Source organism: Pseudomassariella vexata (assembly GCF_002105095.1).
Source record: "Pseudomassariella vexata strain CBS 129021 chromosome Unknown BCR38scaffold_3, whole genome shotgun sequence".
In the NCBI taxonomy this organism is placed as follows: domain Eukaryota; kingdom Fungi; phylum Ascomycota; class Sordariomycetes; order Amphisphaeriales; family Pseudomassariaceae; genus Pseudomassariella; species Pseudomassariella vexata.
The window spans coordinates 2,926,428-2,943,660 of NW_024467958.1; the positions used below are offsets into that span (position 1 = coordinate 2,926,428).

Below are 17,233 nucleotides of genomic sequence, written 5' to 3' on the forward strand. Positions count from 1 at the left end.
AGATGGATGGAAGGCAACGAATTCCAAAAAATACTAAAATTGCATATTTCGCAATCTCCACACTCCATTCAGAAACCCCATAATAAACATCATTAGTCAGTTTATTCATATTATTATAGTGAATAATTCCCACATTTGGCTGTACTTTGTCCACAATCATGAGTATGGATAACACTATAGAACAAAAGCTACTAGACGACACCCTATTGTGAGCTAAGTAAACAGTTAGCTGTTACAGGTATACTTAGACAACCAATGCTTGTTATTGAATCACGTATGATATGAGGGGCAAATGGTATGGTAAGGAGAGGTTGCGTTGAGGACTTGAAGTTGAGAAACATGGCATGACCTACTTAACCGGATTTGTGGGGATGCTGTGCACGAACCTTCCCCAGATTTTGGATTGGCACCGGCATCGGCCCCCCAGACACACAAGCCGCCAATCAGAGGGAAGGCTTTTCAAGCATTCTGAAATTTTTCGATCCAGCAAGTTTGCGCCTTCCATTGCTGCATTGTGAACGATCAAGGGTCAATTGGGCAAGATGAGAGCAGTCGAACTTGCGTGCCGTAGGGGACCGGCTTTCAGCGTAAGCATATGATGGATTGGTCTTGAGAGCAGGATTGATTGACCTTGAACAGCGCCTCTTGGCCAGAAAACGACTCACGACCCGATCATTCGCAACACCCTCCTTCGACAGCTCGAACCCGCGGATCCCGCCGTATATGAACACGCTTCAGAAGTATGAGAAGGTTCGAGAGATTCTGGGTCAGGCTAGAGCCCTCACCCTCGCCGAAAAGATCTTGTATAGCCACTTGGACAATCCCGAGGAGTCACTCATGACGAACACGGACGGCGGGCGCAACATTAGAGGCCAAGCGAATCTGAAGCTCAAGCCCGATCGGGTAGCTATGCAGGATGCTTCGGCGCAGATGGCACTGCTCCAATTCATGACTTGTAACCTGCCATCCACTGTCATTCCGGCAAGCATCCACTGCGACCACCTGATTGTGGGAGAGCGGGGTGCTCAGGCTGATCTGGAGGCCGGCATCCAGGTGAACCAGGAGGTTTTCGACTTCTTGGAGTCCGCGTCTAAGAAATATGGAATCGAGTTCTGGCCCCCCGGAGCTGGTATCATCCACCAGAGTGTCCTAGAGAACTACGCCGCTCCGGGTCTGATGATGCTGGGTACCGACAGTCACACGCCAAATGCAGGAGGATTGTCCACTATTGCTATTGGTGTCGGCGGTGCCGACGCTGTTGAGGCTCTGGTAGGCGCGCCATGGGAGCTCAAGGCGCCTCGCATACTTGGTGTCGAGTTGAAGGGCCAGCTTAGTGGCTGGGCTTCGCCCAAGGACGTTATCCTGAACCTGGCCGGTCAACTCACTGTCCGAGGCGGCACGGGCTTCATCATCGAGTACTTTGGATCCGGCGTCGAGACCCTCAGTTGCACGGGCATGGCAACTATGTGTAATATGGGAGCTGAAGTCGGTGCCACAACCTCCATTTTCCCATTCAGCCCAGCACACGTACGATACCTCGAGGCAACCCACCGCCACGATGTAGCAGCAGAGGCTAAGAAGTTTTCTGATATCGTCAAGCTGAGGGCTGATGATGGAGCCAAGTTTGACGAGGTGATCACTATTGACCTCTCGACGTTGGAACCCCACATTAACGGACCATTTACTCCCGACTTGTCGACACCATTGTCTCAATTTAAGGACACCATCAAGGAGCAGGAGTGGCCTGAGAAGCTGTCTGCCGGTCTCATTGGTAGCTGCACAAACAGTTCATATGAGGACATGACGCGAGTCGAGAGCATGGTCCGGGAAGCAATGGCAGCAGGTCTGAAGCCCGTATCAGATTTCTACATCACACCTGGAAGCGACCAGATCAGAGAGACCCTAGCTCGCGATGGACCTCTAGCAACTTTCAAGGAAGCCGGTGGCACAGTGCTCTCTAATGCGTGCGGTCCTTGCATTGGACAGTGGAAACGCCAGGACGGGGTCGAGAAGGGCACTCCTAATGCCATTCTGACCTCTTACAACCGAAACTTCCGCGGTCGCAACGACGGAAACCCTGATACCATGAACTTCCTCGCTTCTCCCGAAGTCGTCACCGCAATGGCCTTCGCAGGCACCACCACCTTCAACCCCATGACCGACGCCCTCACCACCTCTTCCGGCAAGGAATTCCGCTTCACACCTCCTTCCGGTCTCGAAATCCCGCCCCAACCCTTCGCTGCCGCCCGCGAACCATTCCGCGCCGTCATAGCAGCTCCCGACGCCTCGGCCAGCGTGGCCATCGCACCGACCTCCGAGCGCCTCGCCCTCCTCGAACCCTTCGATCCCTTCCCTGCTTCCGACCTCACAGGACTGCGTGTTTTGGTAAAGATTACAGGAAAATGCACAACGGATACCATCTCGGCTGCCGGCCCATGGTTGAAATACAAGGGCCATCTGCCCAACATCAGCGCTAATACGCTGAACACGGCATTCAATGCCGAGACGGGCGAGGTCAACGCAGCATACGATCTTGATGGCAGCAAGCACACCATCCCAGAATTAGGACAGAGGTGGAAGGAAGCCAAACAGCCTTGGCTGGTGGTAGCAGAGCACAACTACGGCGAAGGCAGCGCACGAGAGCATGCTGCCTTGCAACCGCGATATCTTGGGGCGCGCATCGTGCTAACCAAGAGTTTTGCACGCATCCACGAGACGAACCTGAAGAAGCAGGGTGTAGTTCCTTTGACCTTCGCCGACGAGACGGACTACGACCGGATAGGAGCCTGCGACGAAGTCGCCACAGAAGGGCTCTATGATATGCTCCACAATGGGGGCAAAGGTGAGGTGCGGCTGCGAGTTACCAAGCATAAGACTGGCGAGGTAGTCATCATCAAGACTAAGCACGCCATTAGCGTAGACCAAGCCGGGTTTATTCTGGCGGGGAGCGCGTTGAACTTGTTAAGCAAGGGCGCGTAAGGCGTTTTCGTTATACGATTGGGATAGAAGTGATCAAAAATCGGGTGTCAGGCGAAAATAAAGGTATATACCACACATGCACGGCAAGAGCACAGTTTCAAGGTCTGTCACAATTTGGAACGGATAAGGTAACATAAAAATAAATAAAAAATGAATCAATCGAGTGCCTGAGCATTCAAGCCTTGTATACAATAGTGACTGACTGCTACCTGCCTAGCTCAGCCTATGGTGTAAACTACTCGTCACATTTCTATAAACAAATTTCCTTCGAGCCCGGCTGTCTCGTGGTGTTATCTTTCATGAACATTGTATATATATATATATATATAGGTGGGTTGGGTTGCGTGTCTATCTGGTCTGCTCCACTTTCTTCCCATGTATGCATGCAGGCGCGCAGCACTGCCAAACCTGCAAGTCGTAAATGCACAAACTCCGACGCCCTTTCTGTTTTCAAAATACATCGCTCGGTATAGTGTATGGTGATGGATGGCGGGAACATATCGATTGTCCTGGAAGGCGTCGGCGGTTAACCAGGGTTTCTCCCCGAGATGTGATGTTGAGACTGGGAGATGCGAGTTTGGCGGGGTAGTGGACTGACTAAGTCGTGCTAGAGCCACTCCCGAACCTGGCGACAAAGATCCTGCTCAGCTCGCGAAAAGAACGGGATTGTCCTCGACCGCCGTCAGCTGGTGATTATTATCATCGTTCTATGCGTCTTCAGTGACGTCGTGCAGATGACGCGAGGTAGCCAGACTGAAGTGCAGCCAAAGTGCGAGTCTAATAACGTAATCCACCCATAAGCGGGCCACCATTTTTAGCAGAATAAGAGGATGATCAGTAACAGCATAACAAGCAAAGTTGAAGCTATTCACAACGCTATTTTCAACTAAATACATCAGAATCGAGCGGTAATTCCTTCCAAACGCGTTTAGCAAAGGTAACAACGCCCCTAAGGGCTTATCTGCGCTCATTTTTACTCATTGTGAAGGTCAACCCTCGCAGACTCACTACAACCAGGTGACTTACAGCTGGAACACCTGCCATGGCAGTGTCAGATGGGAAGCCAATCATAACCCTTGTAGGAGCCCCGCCAAGCGTGGACGACTTAGTCGCGCTCCCTCAAACCTAAGTTGTCATCTTCTTTCCTTCGCTCCTTAGAGTAGAATCTTCGTCGATAGCACCTAATCGAGGTCTCTACCAATGCGATGCAACCCAGGTCGTGACACTCATTACCTGAGCCTCTCTGTAACGAAACCTCTAATAGTCTACCTGCGTAAACCACTAAAGAGTCTGTAAGGGTTTGTGCTAGTAAGTAAGTCCTGCTGCGGAGTCCTCAAGCAATAATATCGGGGTTTGACGTATGGAGTAGAGTGCTTTGGGTAACTGAAGTATTCAAGTAGGGTAATCGGGAATAGAGTCGTCAAGGCAGTTTGCCTCACCAATGGGTTAGATTGATGCTTAGATTGATCACTGAAGTAGAGACTGTCTATCTATGAAATGCCTGGGAGTCCTGTCCCTTATATACCCATCTCTCCTTCACTGATCCCCACTTGGATATGTTGGTTGTCCAACATATCCAACATATCCACCCCTGTAGGTCACGTGACCTATCGGTCCTTTCCTTCCTCCGATGCGGGGTCCCGTGATCCTAGCGTCTGTATCCACCTGGCCTGCCGACGGGCCTGTAATGTTGGTTCAGGGCCAACGGTTCGTAACACTCTCGCTCCTCTCTCCGGCGCTATTAATCTCGAATCTCTTTAAAAGTTAACACACGTGCAGTACCACAGGCCTTCTTCGTCCTTCTATTTCTACTCTCCTATTGTTTCTTGACGAGGCCCTCGTTAATCTTTTGTAAGGCTAGATTATCTGCTAGAGCTGTTAGGCAAGTCTCTTTAATAAAAGAAACCTTACGCTGTAAGGGGCTATCACAAACAGTGACAAGTTTAGCTACAATCTTATTGATCTGCTGAGCTGTATCCCTATCAACTTGAATATCAACGCGTATACTATTCTCGTCGGGAAGGCTTACAAATGGAGGGGTCTTTGGCCGATACTTGGCGAGGATCTTCGACGGATCTAGTCTCTCCAAGCGCCTGGGATATTGTGGTAGATAGTAGATCTAGCTTGTTGATATAATAATAAGAACTGCGGGTTGTCGACTCGTACGGCACCGAAGATAGACCGTTCAGTGATTAGTGATTTGTACGCCTTTGCCAGAGGGCCGAAGATACCCTTGTCAAGGGGTTGAAGCTCGTAGGTCGAATGGGGGGGTAGGCAGAGAGGAATAATTTGATTTGCCTCGTAGTATTCGACGAATTCAAGGGATACGTGGCTTGTGTGGCCATCTAGAATAAGAAGGCGGTATTGACCACGACACTGCTAACGTGTATACGTATCAAAATGGCGTAGCCAGGTCAAGGCAATCTGTCGATCGGTCTAGCCATTTGGGCTGACGGTCTAGAAAGCTAGTGTACCAGTTGACCCCTAGAGGGTCTATATCTCCTTTAGCTTCTAGTAGGTTTACTGCTAGCCCTTCTACTGCTTTGATAGTTAAGGGCTATCCCCACGCAGCTAACTGAAGCAAGGCTCGTTCGATCGTAGCTTCTTCGGCAGGTAATAATCGCTGTCAGTGTTGGTGGGCGGTGGTCCGGCTCTGGCGGCCTTGAATTCGGGCTTGGAGGGTTGTTCTAGGGACCCTAAAGAGCTCGGCTGCTTTACGTATACTAGGGACTTCCCCAGAACGAATAGGATAGCTTTCTTGATCTGGTCTTCCTGATCCATTTGACGAAAGAATAAAGATGTGGCGATAAAAATCGACGTAGAAATTGATGATGTGGTTGTTCAGTTGAGCCAATTCGACAGAGCCGAAATGGGTGGCCCGCTAATGGGTGTAGCCCGCTTATAGGTGGATTACGTTAACCAAGATCCAGCTCAGCCTCAAGCATCCACCATTTCTACGTCACCCTGGTCATCATCACCGTTTGCATCGATCATCTCCTTCTCCTTGTCCTTGACCTTCTTACGCAGCTCGGCTTCCACGCGCAGCCTCTCCTTGTTCTGCTGCCGCTTTTCTCGGTGATAGTCGGCCGCCATCTCGTCCATCTCGGCCACCGCCGCCATCCACGCCGGGTTGCTACGTACGCGCTCCGGCAGTTCCGTCCTTGGTGGCCCGCCCCTCTCGGCCTCTTCGGCTTTGAGTCGTGCTCTTCGTTCAGCAGGTTTGGCAAAGTGTATCCGCGATTTCCTACTTCCACGGGCTGATATCTCATCCTGCTTGCGGTCGTACCAATCCTCAGTCCGCGCATTTGTCCAATGCACGCGCGGGTCAAAATGCGCGAAGTATCTTGAGGGGCGTACGTCATGCTGAGGTTGGAGGTGATGTGGGAGGTCATAGAGAGCTGTGCCAGAACGTCTCGCCTCGTTCAACGGACCGTAGATCGCCTTATCAAATAGTGCCTCGTCGTGCGTATCGATGAGAAGTTGCTGCCGCTGCTGGGGTGTGAGGGTCTTCCACCCAGGTTCCCGCAAGGCCTGCCGGCGCCTCTCTCGAAGCGGTATGAGAGGCGTGGCCAAGTCAGTGGAGACGCTACCTGCTTTTTTGTTGCCAATTCCCAATCCGCGCCTTGGTTGAGATGTCGAAGTTCGACGACGCACCTCCGAGATACTCTCCTGAGGTTGTAATGTGAGAGGACCACTGCGAGCCCGATTTGTCGTGTCTGAAGAACGGAACAGTTGTGCTAGAGTTGAACCTTTTGTGGCTTCTGGACCAGCTGGCTTCGAGGCATCTCTGGGCTGGTCACCAGCACCATGTTCCACTGATTTGGAATTGCTACCAGTAGTGCTTGCTTCCATTGTCGCCAAATACCACTTATTCATTACCGCCTTGGGAACACGCGGAATTATTCGCCGCGCCTGGGATCCTTGTCGCACATCCGGCAACGTGGCGGATGACTCTAGTGGCGCCATGTCTTTGGAACCTGAAGACCATGTTGAAGCAGGACGAGATGGTTCGGGTTCAACTAAAGTATCGGCTTGCACGCCATTTGCGACAGGACCCGGTTTCGAACGGGCCTGTCCCGGTTGGCCCTGCTCAGTAATTTCACCATTCAAGCTACCGGTCACTCCTACACCACTCCGGTTACCTTTCACTGAGCTCGATGGGGGCCTCGACGTCGGCGGAGGTGAGAGGTTAAACCGTTGGTAAACTTGAGCTGGGGCGCGGGCAGATTGTAGCGCTTTATTTGGCTGTGAAGGAGACCGAGTCCCGCGATGGCTGGTCATCGCTTTAGTGTTGGAATCTCGCTGGCTCTCAACCGGATGACTGCGACTGGAACTGCCCAGGGCTCCGTTCGCAATATTTCTGCCGTTTCCAGCTACGTCGCCATGCGTATGATTTTTCAGTCTGTCGACGGGGTCCCGACCCCTTTCGACCGACGGGCTACTGGTATAGGTTGGTCTTTCTCCATTCATCGATTTCTGACTGCTGTTGACTGGGCGGATGGGAGCATTGTTTTGCAATCCCACGCTGCCGGTATATCGATTACTTGCAGACTCAGGTGAATGGGATGGGGGCCGTCCTTCTGAGCCATTCTCGTCGTCTTCACGGCTCAGATCAATTAAAGTCGGCCCCCTCACATGACCTGCTGCCGCGCCAAGCATCTGCGTACTATCCCCTTGCCTAGCTGACTCGGTCTCCGCTGGTGTTGAATCTTGCTTTAAACTTGGGGTTTTAAGCTGCTTGTCTGGCTTCTGGCCTTGCCGCAGCGCGAACCCAGGCTCGGCACGCAAACCCGACCCATTAGTCACTGGCTGTCCGTTGATTGGCTTTGTCCGGCTCCCATGAGGATCAGCGGACAACCGTTGCTTCTTCATAGGAGGCTGTGTAGGTAGAGCGGCCGAGCCAGTAGCTTTGGTGCTGGAGCCATATGATGTACCTGGCTGTGCCACCGTGATGGACTCTAGTGGAACGAAGCTCGAGCTTGAAGGAAGAGCCTTGGCCGTCTTTCGGGCTGTGGCCTTAGCATTCAACACTTTTGTATTCTGGGGATTCAATGTTGCGTTCGCATGCGATGATGGCGCTTTGGCCGGCCATCCTATAGATGGCTCCTTGTCCGTTCTCTGATCACCATAGGTCACTGGGGCAGCTGTTGAGGCCGAGGTTGATCTTCGCGTGATATGATTTGTGGTCTTTGAGGCAAACTCATTCCGAACCGGGCTTGCTGTCACCGAGGTGATGAAACTAGCAGGAGACTTGACTGGAGAAGAACCATTACCCTTATCTCGGTCCGTGTGCTCTTTGTGACAGGTGCAGATACTGCAGAGAGAAGAGCCAGTGAGAGTAGTCTTTGCACATCCTCTGGAACTGCACTGCTGCCCCATATAGTTAATGCTATTTGTCGTGGACGACGAGCCAGGACGAGTGATGGGAGACTCCTGACCAGAGGCTTGAGAAGATGAAGCTCTACTGGACATTGTCGTGAGCGAAGGAGATGATGCCTTCGCAAACATTGAAGAAGCACTGCGATGAGATCCTTGTGAGGTGGCGAATGTAATGTCATGTTTTTTGTGCTTGTCAGGATAGACACATCTTGCACATACCCAGGTCCTTTTATATACTCGTCAGCAAGTTACAGATGATTGTTGTACATTATGAAATGCGGGGAAGGTGTGGCTTTCCTATTGCCAAGAAATCGTTATTTGGAAGCTCTGATGCAGTAACGAGAAAAAGGTTAGACGTGACTGCGGCGAGAGAACTTACGGGGAATTGTGAGGGGCCGGTGTGTGGCAAGCCGTGTGGTATGAGCATTTGCAACTTGCACAGCGAATAAGCGGTTGGCCTATACCTTCTGGTTTAGCGCACGTTCGACAGGTTCGCGGCATCTAGAAAATTGTTGTGAATCCCATATCATAAATATGAAACCTGCGTAAAACAGCTTAGTAAGAAAAGTCCAAAGCCAAGTGTCGTAGCTTCGAATAGAATGGTAAATGTATGTTCGTCTCAGATCTTTTCAGTTTCTGTTAATCGTCAACCTGCTCACCACAGCGGCTTCAAATCCTTACACCTCGCGGGTAAAAATGGGGATACTGTTCGCCGCAGCCTTTGGCCCAGCCCTATAGAGGTAATGTAGAGCCAGACTCCAAAATCGCGGTAATTGAGTCGATACGACCTAAGTTCTCTGAGTGCACATCGTTTTGAGCCTAGCTGTGCTATAGACGCTGTTGCGGGACAACCAGGTGAATGGAAGCACGAGGACGCGCTTTCCTTGCGGGGTGCGCAGTTGCCAGCGGATATAGAACTCGAAACCAGAAGCGGCCTAATAGCAGTCCGACCTTTTACCAAGATCTCATCATTGACGAAGGGCTAATAAATAGATGAAAATGCAGAGGGCACCCAAACGAGTGGACAAAATATGAAGAATCAGACTTACCAATGCTGTTCGAAGTGGGAATGATATATAAAGTATTGCAATTCGTTGCCCAAGAACTCGCTCGTCGCGCCTTCCTTCCTGATGCCAAACTCACCAGCCGGCGTGGGGTTCTTCGCCTCGCACGCTCATTCAGGCCACCCAGTGACCGTGTCCTGCGACGGCGAGACCGGAATCCAAAGAACGTTAAGGCAAGGTGATATCTCAACAAGTCATCAATTCGAGATCACCACCCATCGTCGGCCTTGCCTGAGGTCGCACGTCGCGCAAGTATTGACAGATATCGTCAACGAAAGCTGGTTGTGGGATTCAGCGCGTAAGGATACATTGATTCATTGATTCACTTGGGAAAGTAATTCGATACAGTGCCAGATTGGCCGATCACATGGCCCGTGCAGAGGACCGGAGCTTATTCGGGCCGTCCTGCCTCTCTTGGATTGATCGAATTAATTTCTTTAACCGAGCTAAACAGCCTGTCAAACCAAGATTTGAAATCTCTCAAGACAGTCCAGTTACCATCATGTTGGGTTATCGCAACTCTCACAATAAAGTGGGCATCGTGCTTCCTCACCATAGCTTCAGAGATGGATTTGGGTCCGTTCAAAGCAAATCTGCCCTATTGATTGGACAACGGTGAGCCTGCCAGAGAGGGACAAAATCCTATCGCTTACCCCGACCCTAGGCCTCTCCCATTCAGCTGAAACCGATAATAGCGAACGCACTTGAATCCGACAGGCTCCCATGTCGATCATGTCGGCGACCCTGTCGAGTAATCACGAGTCCTGGACACAAACGAAAAAGAAGCCGTGGTGCCGGCTTCTCACATATGACAGCTCCGGAGCCACCTGCCTGAGGTCCACCTAAGCTTGCCTAGCACCGGCTGCAATAATGGTCAACAATACGAAGGGGCGGGGCCGATTCCACTATCATCATAATATCATTGCGCTATATGCACACGATTGCTCTTAGTGAGATCACAGACCAAGGTTTCGACAAGGAGTTTCTAGGACGATCCACCTACTATTTCAAGTGCGATAATTGGCCGCTGACGACTTTCGCAATTTTTGTATCTTACTTCGCTATAATCCAGATCCCAGACTCGATGGCCCTCGGAACGTTTTTAATCCTGATGCGGTAAGTTGATATATCCTAACGTATAAAAGCTCGGCAAAGTCTATCCCTCTGGACCAATTTTGTTAGAGAACGCCTGCGGTAGAGAACATAACCTTTTTTCGGCTGTAGGTATATTTGTCACAGGTGGTGTGTGCGTAGCCACCATTTCGTTCTAGCCCACTAGCACTAGCCTAGATTTCCTAACACACAGATAGGTGTGCCCTAACAGGTTATATGCCCTGGCGCTAACGCACATTACGAAGAATCGTTATTCTGAAGCGATAATTTGTATTTATTATCTTTCCGATTAGGTACCGATCTTTTCGTCTTCTAATTCGGTCTTATTTTCGCGAATTTTAGCCTTCGAATGTCCGTTACGTAAGGTACATGAAATTACTATAACCCGTCGGCTGGTGTAGTTGGTCACTTCGCTGGTAGATAAGTCCCGATTTGAGCCTCGCCCACTTGGGTCGGTGACGAGTCGCGGGTTCGAATCCCGCAGCTGACACACAAGGGGGTTTAGTCAACCCTTACGGCGCGCTGCCCACCTTGTTGACTTCGCCTACCTAGCAATAATAGGGAGATTGGTGCAGTTTAGGATTACGAGCATCCTAGCCAGTCGACCGTCAAGCACTACGTCGGCGGAATATAACTCGACAGCCGGTCCAGAATTCGAATCGTTAATCCGACCCCTTATCGGACCTCGCCTTTCCGATAACGCTCGTCGGCGAACCCGTCCCCTCCCGATAGAAGGCGCGCAGCACGCCCTCTCGCCGCGATTCTTGCGAGCGTCTGACCACGTTACGGTCTATCCACTTGAGCGTATGGTTGAGATGTATACGCTCGACGAGAACCCCAATTAGCAGATACTACGACTTGTCGCGACAAAAAAATAGTCGAGCATCTTCTGCACATCAGCAGCATCCCACCCCTGAGGACGAATTTAAGTGTCACATTACCACACTTATCGGTAGTTCAGGCAAGGGTTGTAGCACAGACTTAGGGAGGGACAGGAGGTTTAGTAGTCGTTTGGCTACAAGTTTACCTGTATAACCGCCCGACGCGGCTTAAGGGCCCGCTATATCATCTATAGCCCCTTAAGGGAGTACTTGTAGAGGTACCGAGGGTTAACACCTACGGCGTATTTAATATTATTTATTTTACTATAACCTACAACGCGAACATTACTACACTTTTAGTAAATAGTGACGACGGGCAGTGAAGCCACCCGCAGGTTCAAGGTGTTGTGATGATGGCAACGGACAACAAGATCCTTAACAAGACCTTACTGTCCGGGAGGTGGAAAGAATAACAAGATCGAGAGCTTTCTTGCTCCGATCAGAACAACAAGTACCTCAACAGGTCCCTTGAACAATCACCTCAACAGGTGAAAGATGGGAACAATGGCCTCAGCAGGCACAATCAGATCTATAGGGGCAACAGAAGAAGTACCTCAACAGGTACGTCAGACAATAAATGCCTCCACAAGTGAAGAGAAATGGTTCAGATTACTGTGGAAAGGGCCGTGTAGCGGGGATACCACACGTCTCACAATATAATAGTCAGGTAGTGCAAAGGGTAGCTAGAAGTAGGCCAGTGTATGGGTGCGTGTATTGCAAGACTGATTCTTGAGTGTAAGGGTCAAGGGTAATGTCGATGCAATTAGCCTAGCCTACTCTACGAGTACTATCCATCTATGAAGAGAAAAACATTAGATACATTCAGTGTGGTGAACCCTTCTCCCTTTTATACTTCTGTCCTCCCGTCTCGTCATTTCAGGAATCTTCGAGAAGTGAAGCTATTCGGAGACTTCTGTGGGTCTTTCTGGCCGAAGGCGTCGCAGAGGCCACATACCGGTCATAGACCGTGACAATTATCCCCCTCCTTTTCCAGCATGAGCATCTAACAGTTGACGTAAGTCGTTGGTTTTCAAGAGGTATTCATCTAGGGCCGTTGTCTCGTCGAATTCCTCCAGCGGTTCCCAAGTTGGCTTGGTATACCCTTTCCATTTGACTAACACTGTGATCTTCTTCGTCCTGCGGTTCTGCTTGTGCTTTAACATATTCTCGACGTAATAGACCTCCTCGTTGTCTTCGTGTCGAATAGCCAGGGGCTGCGGTTCCAGGACTTGTTGAGATGTCAAGGGGTCGTTGCCAGCTCGTTTGATTTGCACAACGTGAAATACGTCATGGATGCCCCTGGGAGTGTTAAGTCGGACGGCATGCGACCCAACGAGTTCTGTTACCATATATTTGGCATTCTTCAAGTCCAGTTTCTTCGAAGGTCGATCTGTCTTGATGTTCTGAAGATTAAGCCAAACTTTGTCTCCGATCTTATATTGCTCCGAGGTTTGTCGATGATTGTTCGCATATTCCTCGTACTGATCCTGAGCACTGGCTATCATAGCTTGTGCCATCTCCGAGGCTTCTTGAAGCCTGGCTACGAAAGCTTCTCCCTTGGCGACGGGGGATTGTCCTGTCGTTCGTAGTTTCTCCTTGGTTTCGATGAGGTCGACATGATAGCCATGTGTTGCAAAGAAGGGACTCATTCCAGTTGACCGTGCCGTTCGGTTGTTAATGGCTAGCATAGCAACAGCTAGTATTTCTGCCCAGTCTTCTTGGAAATAAGATGTAAAACATCTTAGGTACGCTTCGAGCTCCTGGTTCATCCTCTCAGTAGCACCATCAGTCTCGGGATGATATGCTGTCGACAGCCGCCTTTTGATCTTTATAAGCTTGCAAATACGCCGCCACATGTAGGAGACGAATTGTGGCCCTCTATCAGACACAATAGCTTTAGGGAATCCATGATGCCGAATTAAGCAGTCCTTTAAGGCTCGGGCTACTGCTTCTGTTGTGATCTCATTCATTGGCTCAAAGATGACACTTTTGAACAGTCTATCTGTGATGACCATCACGAAGGTGTTATTGTCCGAATCCGGTAGGTCTGTGATGAAGTCGATAGAAATTTCGCTCCATTGTCGGTCTGGGATTGGTAAAGGTTTGAGAAGCCCTCGACGTTTCTCTCGCCATACTGCTCTTCTCCCACATACATCGCAATTCCGCACGAACTGACGCATGTCGTTCGATAATCCTGGCCAGGTGACCTGTCGACTAATGATTGCTTTGAGTAAATCCCGTCCAGGGTGCCCGGTAACTGCTGAGTCGTGTGACTGCTGGATAATTCGCGTGCGGAGGGGCTCAAAATAGGGAATCCATATCCTATCCCTCCAGCATAGTCGTCTGCCCTCATCGATAGAGCACTCCGAAATAGAGATAGGGGAGCCCCCATTGGCTAGGGAACTGTCGATCGCCCCTTATCACTGCACCTCGGATAAGCCAATACCGGTTGTTTCGTTCAAGGCCTTGGTCCCAGAGCCGTCGGATGTCGTCTTCCAGAAATGGGTTCTCAGGGGGGTCTGACTTGTCCGATTCTTCGTCGTTTTCTTGGTCTCTGTCACCTCCTAAAACCCACCCGGCTGCAACCCTGACATGGCGGAGTCCAGGTGTTGTAACTAGTGAGGGCACGTGGGCTTTGTTCAGGCGAACAGAGTCCCCCATACTTCCTTGTAGCATTTGCTGATGACGGGCTCGGAGTCTTTCATCGGTAATGTCCTTCGGTAAGTCCTGGTCACGTCGGGAGAGTGCGTCAGGGACAACAGCTTCGGCGCCTGGTCGACGAATTATCCGGAAGTTATACTTCGATAGCTCCAGTGCCCATCTCATCTGTCGTTCGGACAGTTGCTGTTTCTTCATGAAAAACTCCAGATTTTTATGGTCTGAGAGGATTCCAAATTCCTTCACACTGCGTAACATGCTTGACCACTCGTCGAGACACTTCACTATGGCTAGAAGCTCCTTGTCATGGATCGGGTAATTGACTTCTGCTGGGGTGCTCCTCCTTGAACAAAAGCAGACAGGGCGCCATTTCTTGTCCTCGCATCGCTGAGAGAGCTCCCCTCCAATAATATAGCCGGACGAGTCTGGTTGTACACAGGTTTCCCTTTCGGGGTCGAATTTTGTCAAAACAGGGGTACAAACTAGCATTTCCTTCAGTGTCTCGAATGCCTGCTGGCACTTGCTCGTCCAATTGAATACCACGTCCTTTTTTGTCAGATGAGTGAGAGGCATGGCAACCGTTGAGAAGTGAGGAATGAAGTCTCTGTAGTAGTTGGCAAACCCAATGAATCCTCGAACTCCTCGAACTGTGGTAGGGGGTTCCCATTCTCGAATTGCTTCAACTTTGTCGGGGTCGACACTGATCCCAGAGTTCACATCAACAATGTAACCTAGGTATTTGACTCTTGTCTGTTCGAATTCGCATTTGTCGATATCGAGCTGGAGTCCTGCGGCGTGAAGTCTTTTCATAACCTGCATCACCTTGTCTCTATGGTCGTCGAGGGTGCCGTCTGTAAAAATCAGGACATCGTCGATGTAGGCAGAGACGAAGTCATCCAACCACTCCCTCAGAACATGGTTGATATATCGTTGGAATGTTGCAGGCGCACCGGTGAGGCCAAAAGGAGTGACCAGCCATTCAAATAGTCCATATCTTGTGCGGAATGCTGTCTTCCATTCATCTCCCTCCTTGATCCTGATCTTCCAGAAGGCGGAAGAGACGTCTAGCTTCGTGAACCATCTCGCCTTGGCCAACTGGCGAAGGGTCTCCGAAATCAGGGGTAATGGGTAGCGGTCTTTTCGTGTGATCTCGGTGAGTTTCCGGTAGTCAACGCAGAACCTTAACCCTCCCCCTAGCTTCTTGACAAAAAGCACGGGTGCCGCTGCCGGAGAGTTGCTGACCTCGAATGAACCCTTTGTCTAAGAGGTCGGTGAGGGTCTAGCGTAGGACCAGTAGCTCCTCTTTTGACATGCTGTATAAGGGCCCCCATGGAACTTCTTTCTCGCGTCCTTGTTCGTCCTTTTCCAGTTCGATGGCATGATCAACTCCTGGTCGGTGTGGTGGTAGTCTGTCGCCAACTTCCTTCTTAAAAAGATCAATGATTTGGTGGTAACATTCTGGGAGTTTGATCGCAGAGTCTTCGGGTTTCTTCTGGAATTTGGCAAGGGCCTTCTCGATATCCTTCATGCTGACGGCGAATATTTGTACTGGTTGTTTGTTCTTTTGACCAGTTCGGATGATGGAGGTAAGGGAGTTGGCCGATACTTCCCAGTTGGTACGGTCAGGGTCCCAGCTTCTTGAATCGCGTATTCGAACACTCGTGCCACTCGTTCCGATGCGAAATTCGTTTCTTGCAGGTCTCAGGGTAACATCTTGTGACCTGGCCCATGGCAGGCCGAGGATAACTTCGTCCAGTTGTCTTGGTACCACGTACGCAAACACTCGTCGCTGCTTGTGTCTGTCAATGTCGATGTCGAAGTAGGTAGCTTGAGTGATAGCATTTTCCTGCACGTCCGCTACCTGGGCCAGATTTCTGGGCACGATGTCGATGCTTGGGAGTCGTAGCCTTTGAAACAGTTTCTGTGAAAACGTTGCATAGCAGTGACAGCCATCGTCGTATAGGGCTCTGGTATAATGTATCCTATTGATTCCTATGTTGACATAGATGCCGTCTTGATCCATTTGTCCCTGCTTTTGAAACTGTCTCCACGCGGCCACGGCTCCCGCGTATCCCTAATCAGAGTCCTCCTCAGTCTGAGTGTCGACTTCTTCAACCACCGCCTCGGTCACTCGGGGTCGTGGCTCGACTCGTGAGACGTTAGTTCGTTTCCGAACTTCGGGGGGTATTGCTGCTGCTAAGGGGCAACGCTCAATGCGGCAGTTGTCTCTCCCACACCGCAAGCATCTTCGTTCATTCATTCGGGCTCGCATCTCGGAATTGTCGACCCATTTGGCACGTTTGCCGAGTAGGGGTTGGTCTTCCGGCCGTTTTGATGGGAAGCCGTAGATGTTTTTTCTTAGCCGTGTGGAAGCAACCTGGACCTGGTCCGGCGGGGTTGGTTCCCACTCCATCATGTCTTCCCTCCGTGTCTCCTTGCTTTTTGTTGGGTTGCGACGGTCCTGACTTCCATCCTCTGGAGCTTTCTTGTTGTTCTTCCACTGTCCGAAGAGCTCCTTTGGTTGCTGACCGCCTCGCATTTGGTTGCGGAAGAGAGATAGCTTTTCAACTCTGCATCAGAACTTCCCGCCGGGTTGGACTTCAATTTCGGATTGAGCGCGTTCCGAAGGTACGAAGTTTTGGAGTCGTCATTCCAAGGCTCCGCTTCTGCGTTTGCGATTTCTTTTTCAAATCGCGGGTAAAATTCCGTAAAGGGCTTGTCGTCTCTTTGTCGGATTGTATGGAGCGACTGAATGGCTTTCGCCTTGCGGTTGCGCTCACCGTACAATATGTCCAGCCGGTCGATTAAGGCCTGGGGGTTCGGTTGATGCTTCTTCAGTTCCAGCTCATGGAAGGTGGTGACGTTCGTCTTCGCCACCCCCCTAGCCGGGAGTAAATGTACCGTAGTTGCGACTTGGTGTTGCTGATAGCCTCAGCGTCGTCCTCGATCTTGCCCTCCATTTCCAGTTTCCAGCCGCGCCATTCTGATTTGACTCCGATAAACATCGGTGGGTGGGGAAGACTGTGTCGCGGCTTGTTTGCTGGGGAGCTGGCGTTGTTCACTTGTGGCTTATCCTGGTCGTCCATGGTTGGTCGGTCTCCTGATTGATCTCCGGTTTGGTCTGCTGGTGGATGGTCTGCTGGATGTTCTGCTGGTTGT

The 17,233-nt window shown here is 50.7% G+C and overlaps 2 protein-coding genes and 1 non-coding gene across 3 annotated transcripts; 2 read left to right on the top strand and 1 right to left on the bottom strand.

Moving 5' to 3' along the window:
* The first annotated feature begins 485 nt into the window (after nt 1–485).
* On the top strand, nt 486–3,146 carry BCR38DRAFT_386935 (aconitase family-domain-containing protein). The gene is made up of 2 exons (XM_040857492.1): nt 486–587; nt 640–3,146. Exons 1-2 carry the CDS (start codon nt 543–545, stop codon nt 2,977–2,979), a joined length of 2,385 nt encoding a protein of 794 aa, XP_040719263.1. The 5' UTR covers nt 486–542; the 3' UTR covers nt 2,980–3,146.
* Nucleotides 3,147–5,916: 2,770 nt separating this feature from the next.
* BCR38DRAFT_406853 (uncharacterized protein) lies at nt 5,917–8,451 on the bottom strand (the record flags this gene model as incomplete). The annotated part of the gene is made up of 1 exon (XM_040858100.1): nt 5,917–8,451. The coding sequence occupies one exon, from the start codon at nt 8,449–8,451 to the stop codon at nt 5,917–5,919; it is 2,535 nt and encodes an 844-aa protein (XP_040719264.1).
* Nucleotides 8,452–10,922: 2,471 nt separating this feature from the next.
* On the top strand, nt 10,923–11,025 carry BCR38DRAFT_t89. Its single transcript has one exon. It is a non-coding gene; the product is annotated as a tRNA-Thr (tRNA).
* The last annotated feature ends 6,208 nt before the right edge of the window (nt 11,026–17,233 follow it).

Excerpts from the sequence above, each read along its gene's own strand:
- BCR38DRAFT_386935 (XM_040857492.1), top strand. The coding sequence starts at position 543 with ATGAGAGCAGTCGAACTTGCGTGCCGTAGGGGACCGGCTTTCAGC. Across the intron at positions 588-639 it reads GTAGGGGACCGGCTTTCAGC|CGCCTCTTGGCCAGAAAACG; the intron begins GTAAGCATATGA and ends GACCTTGAACAG.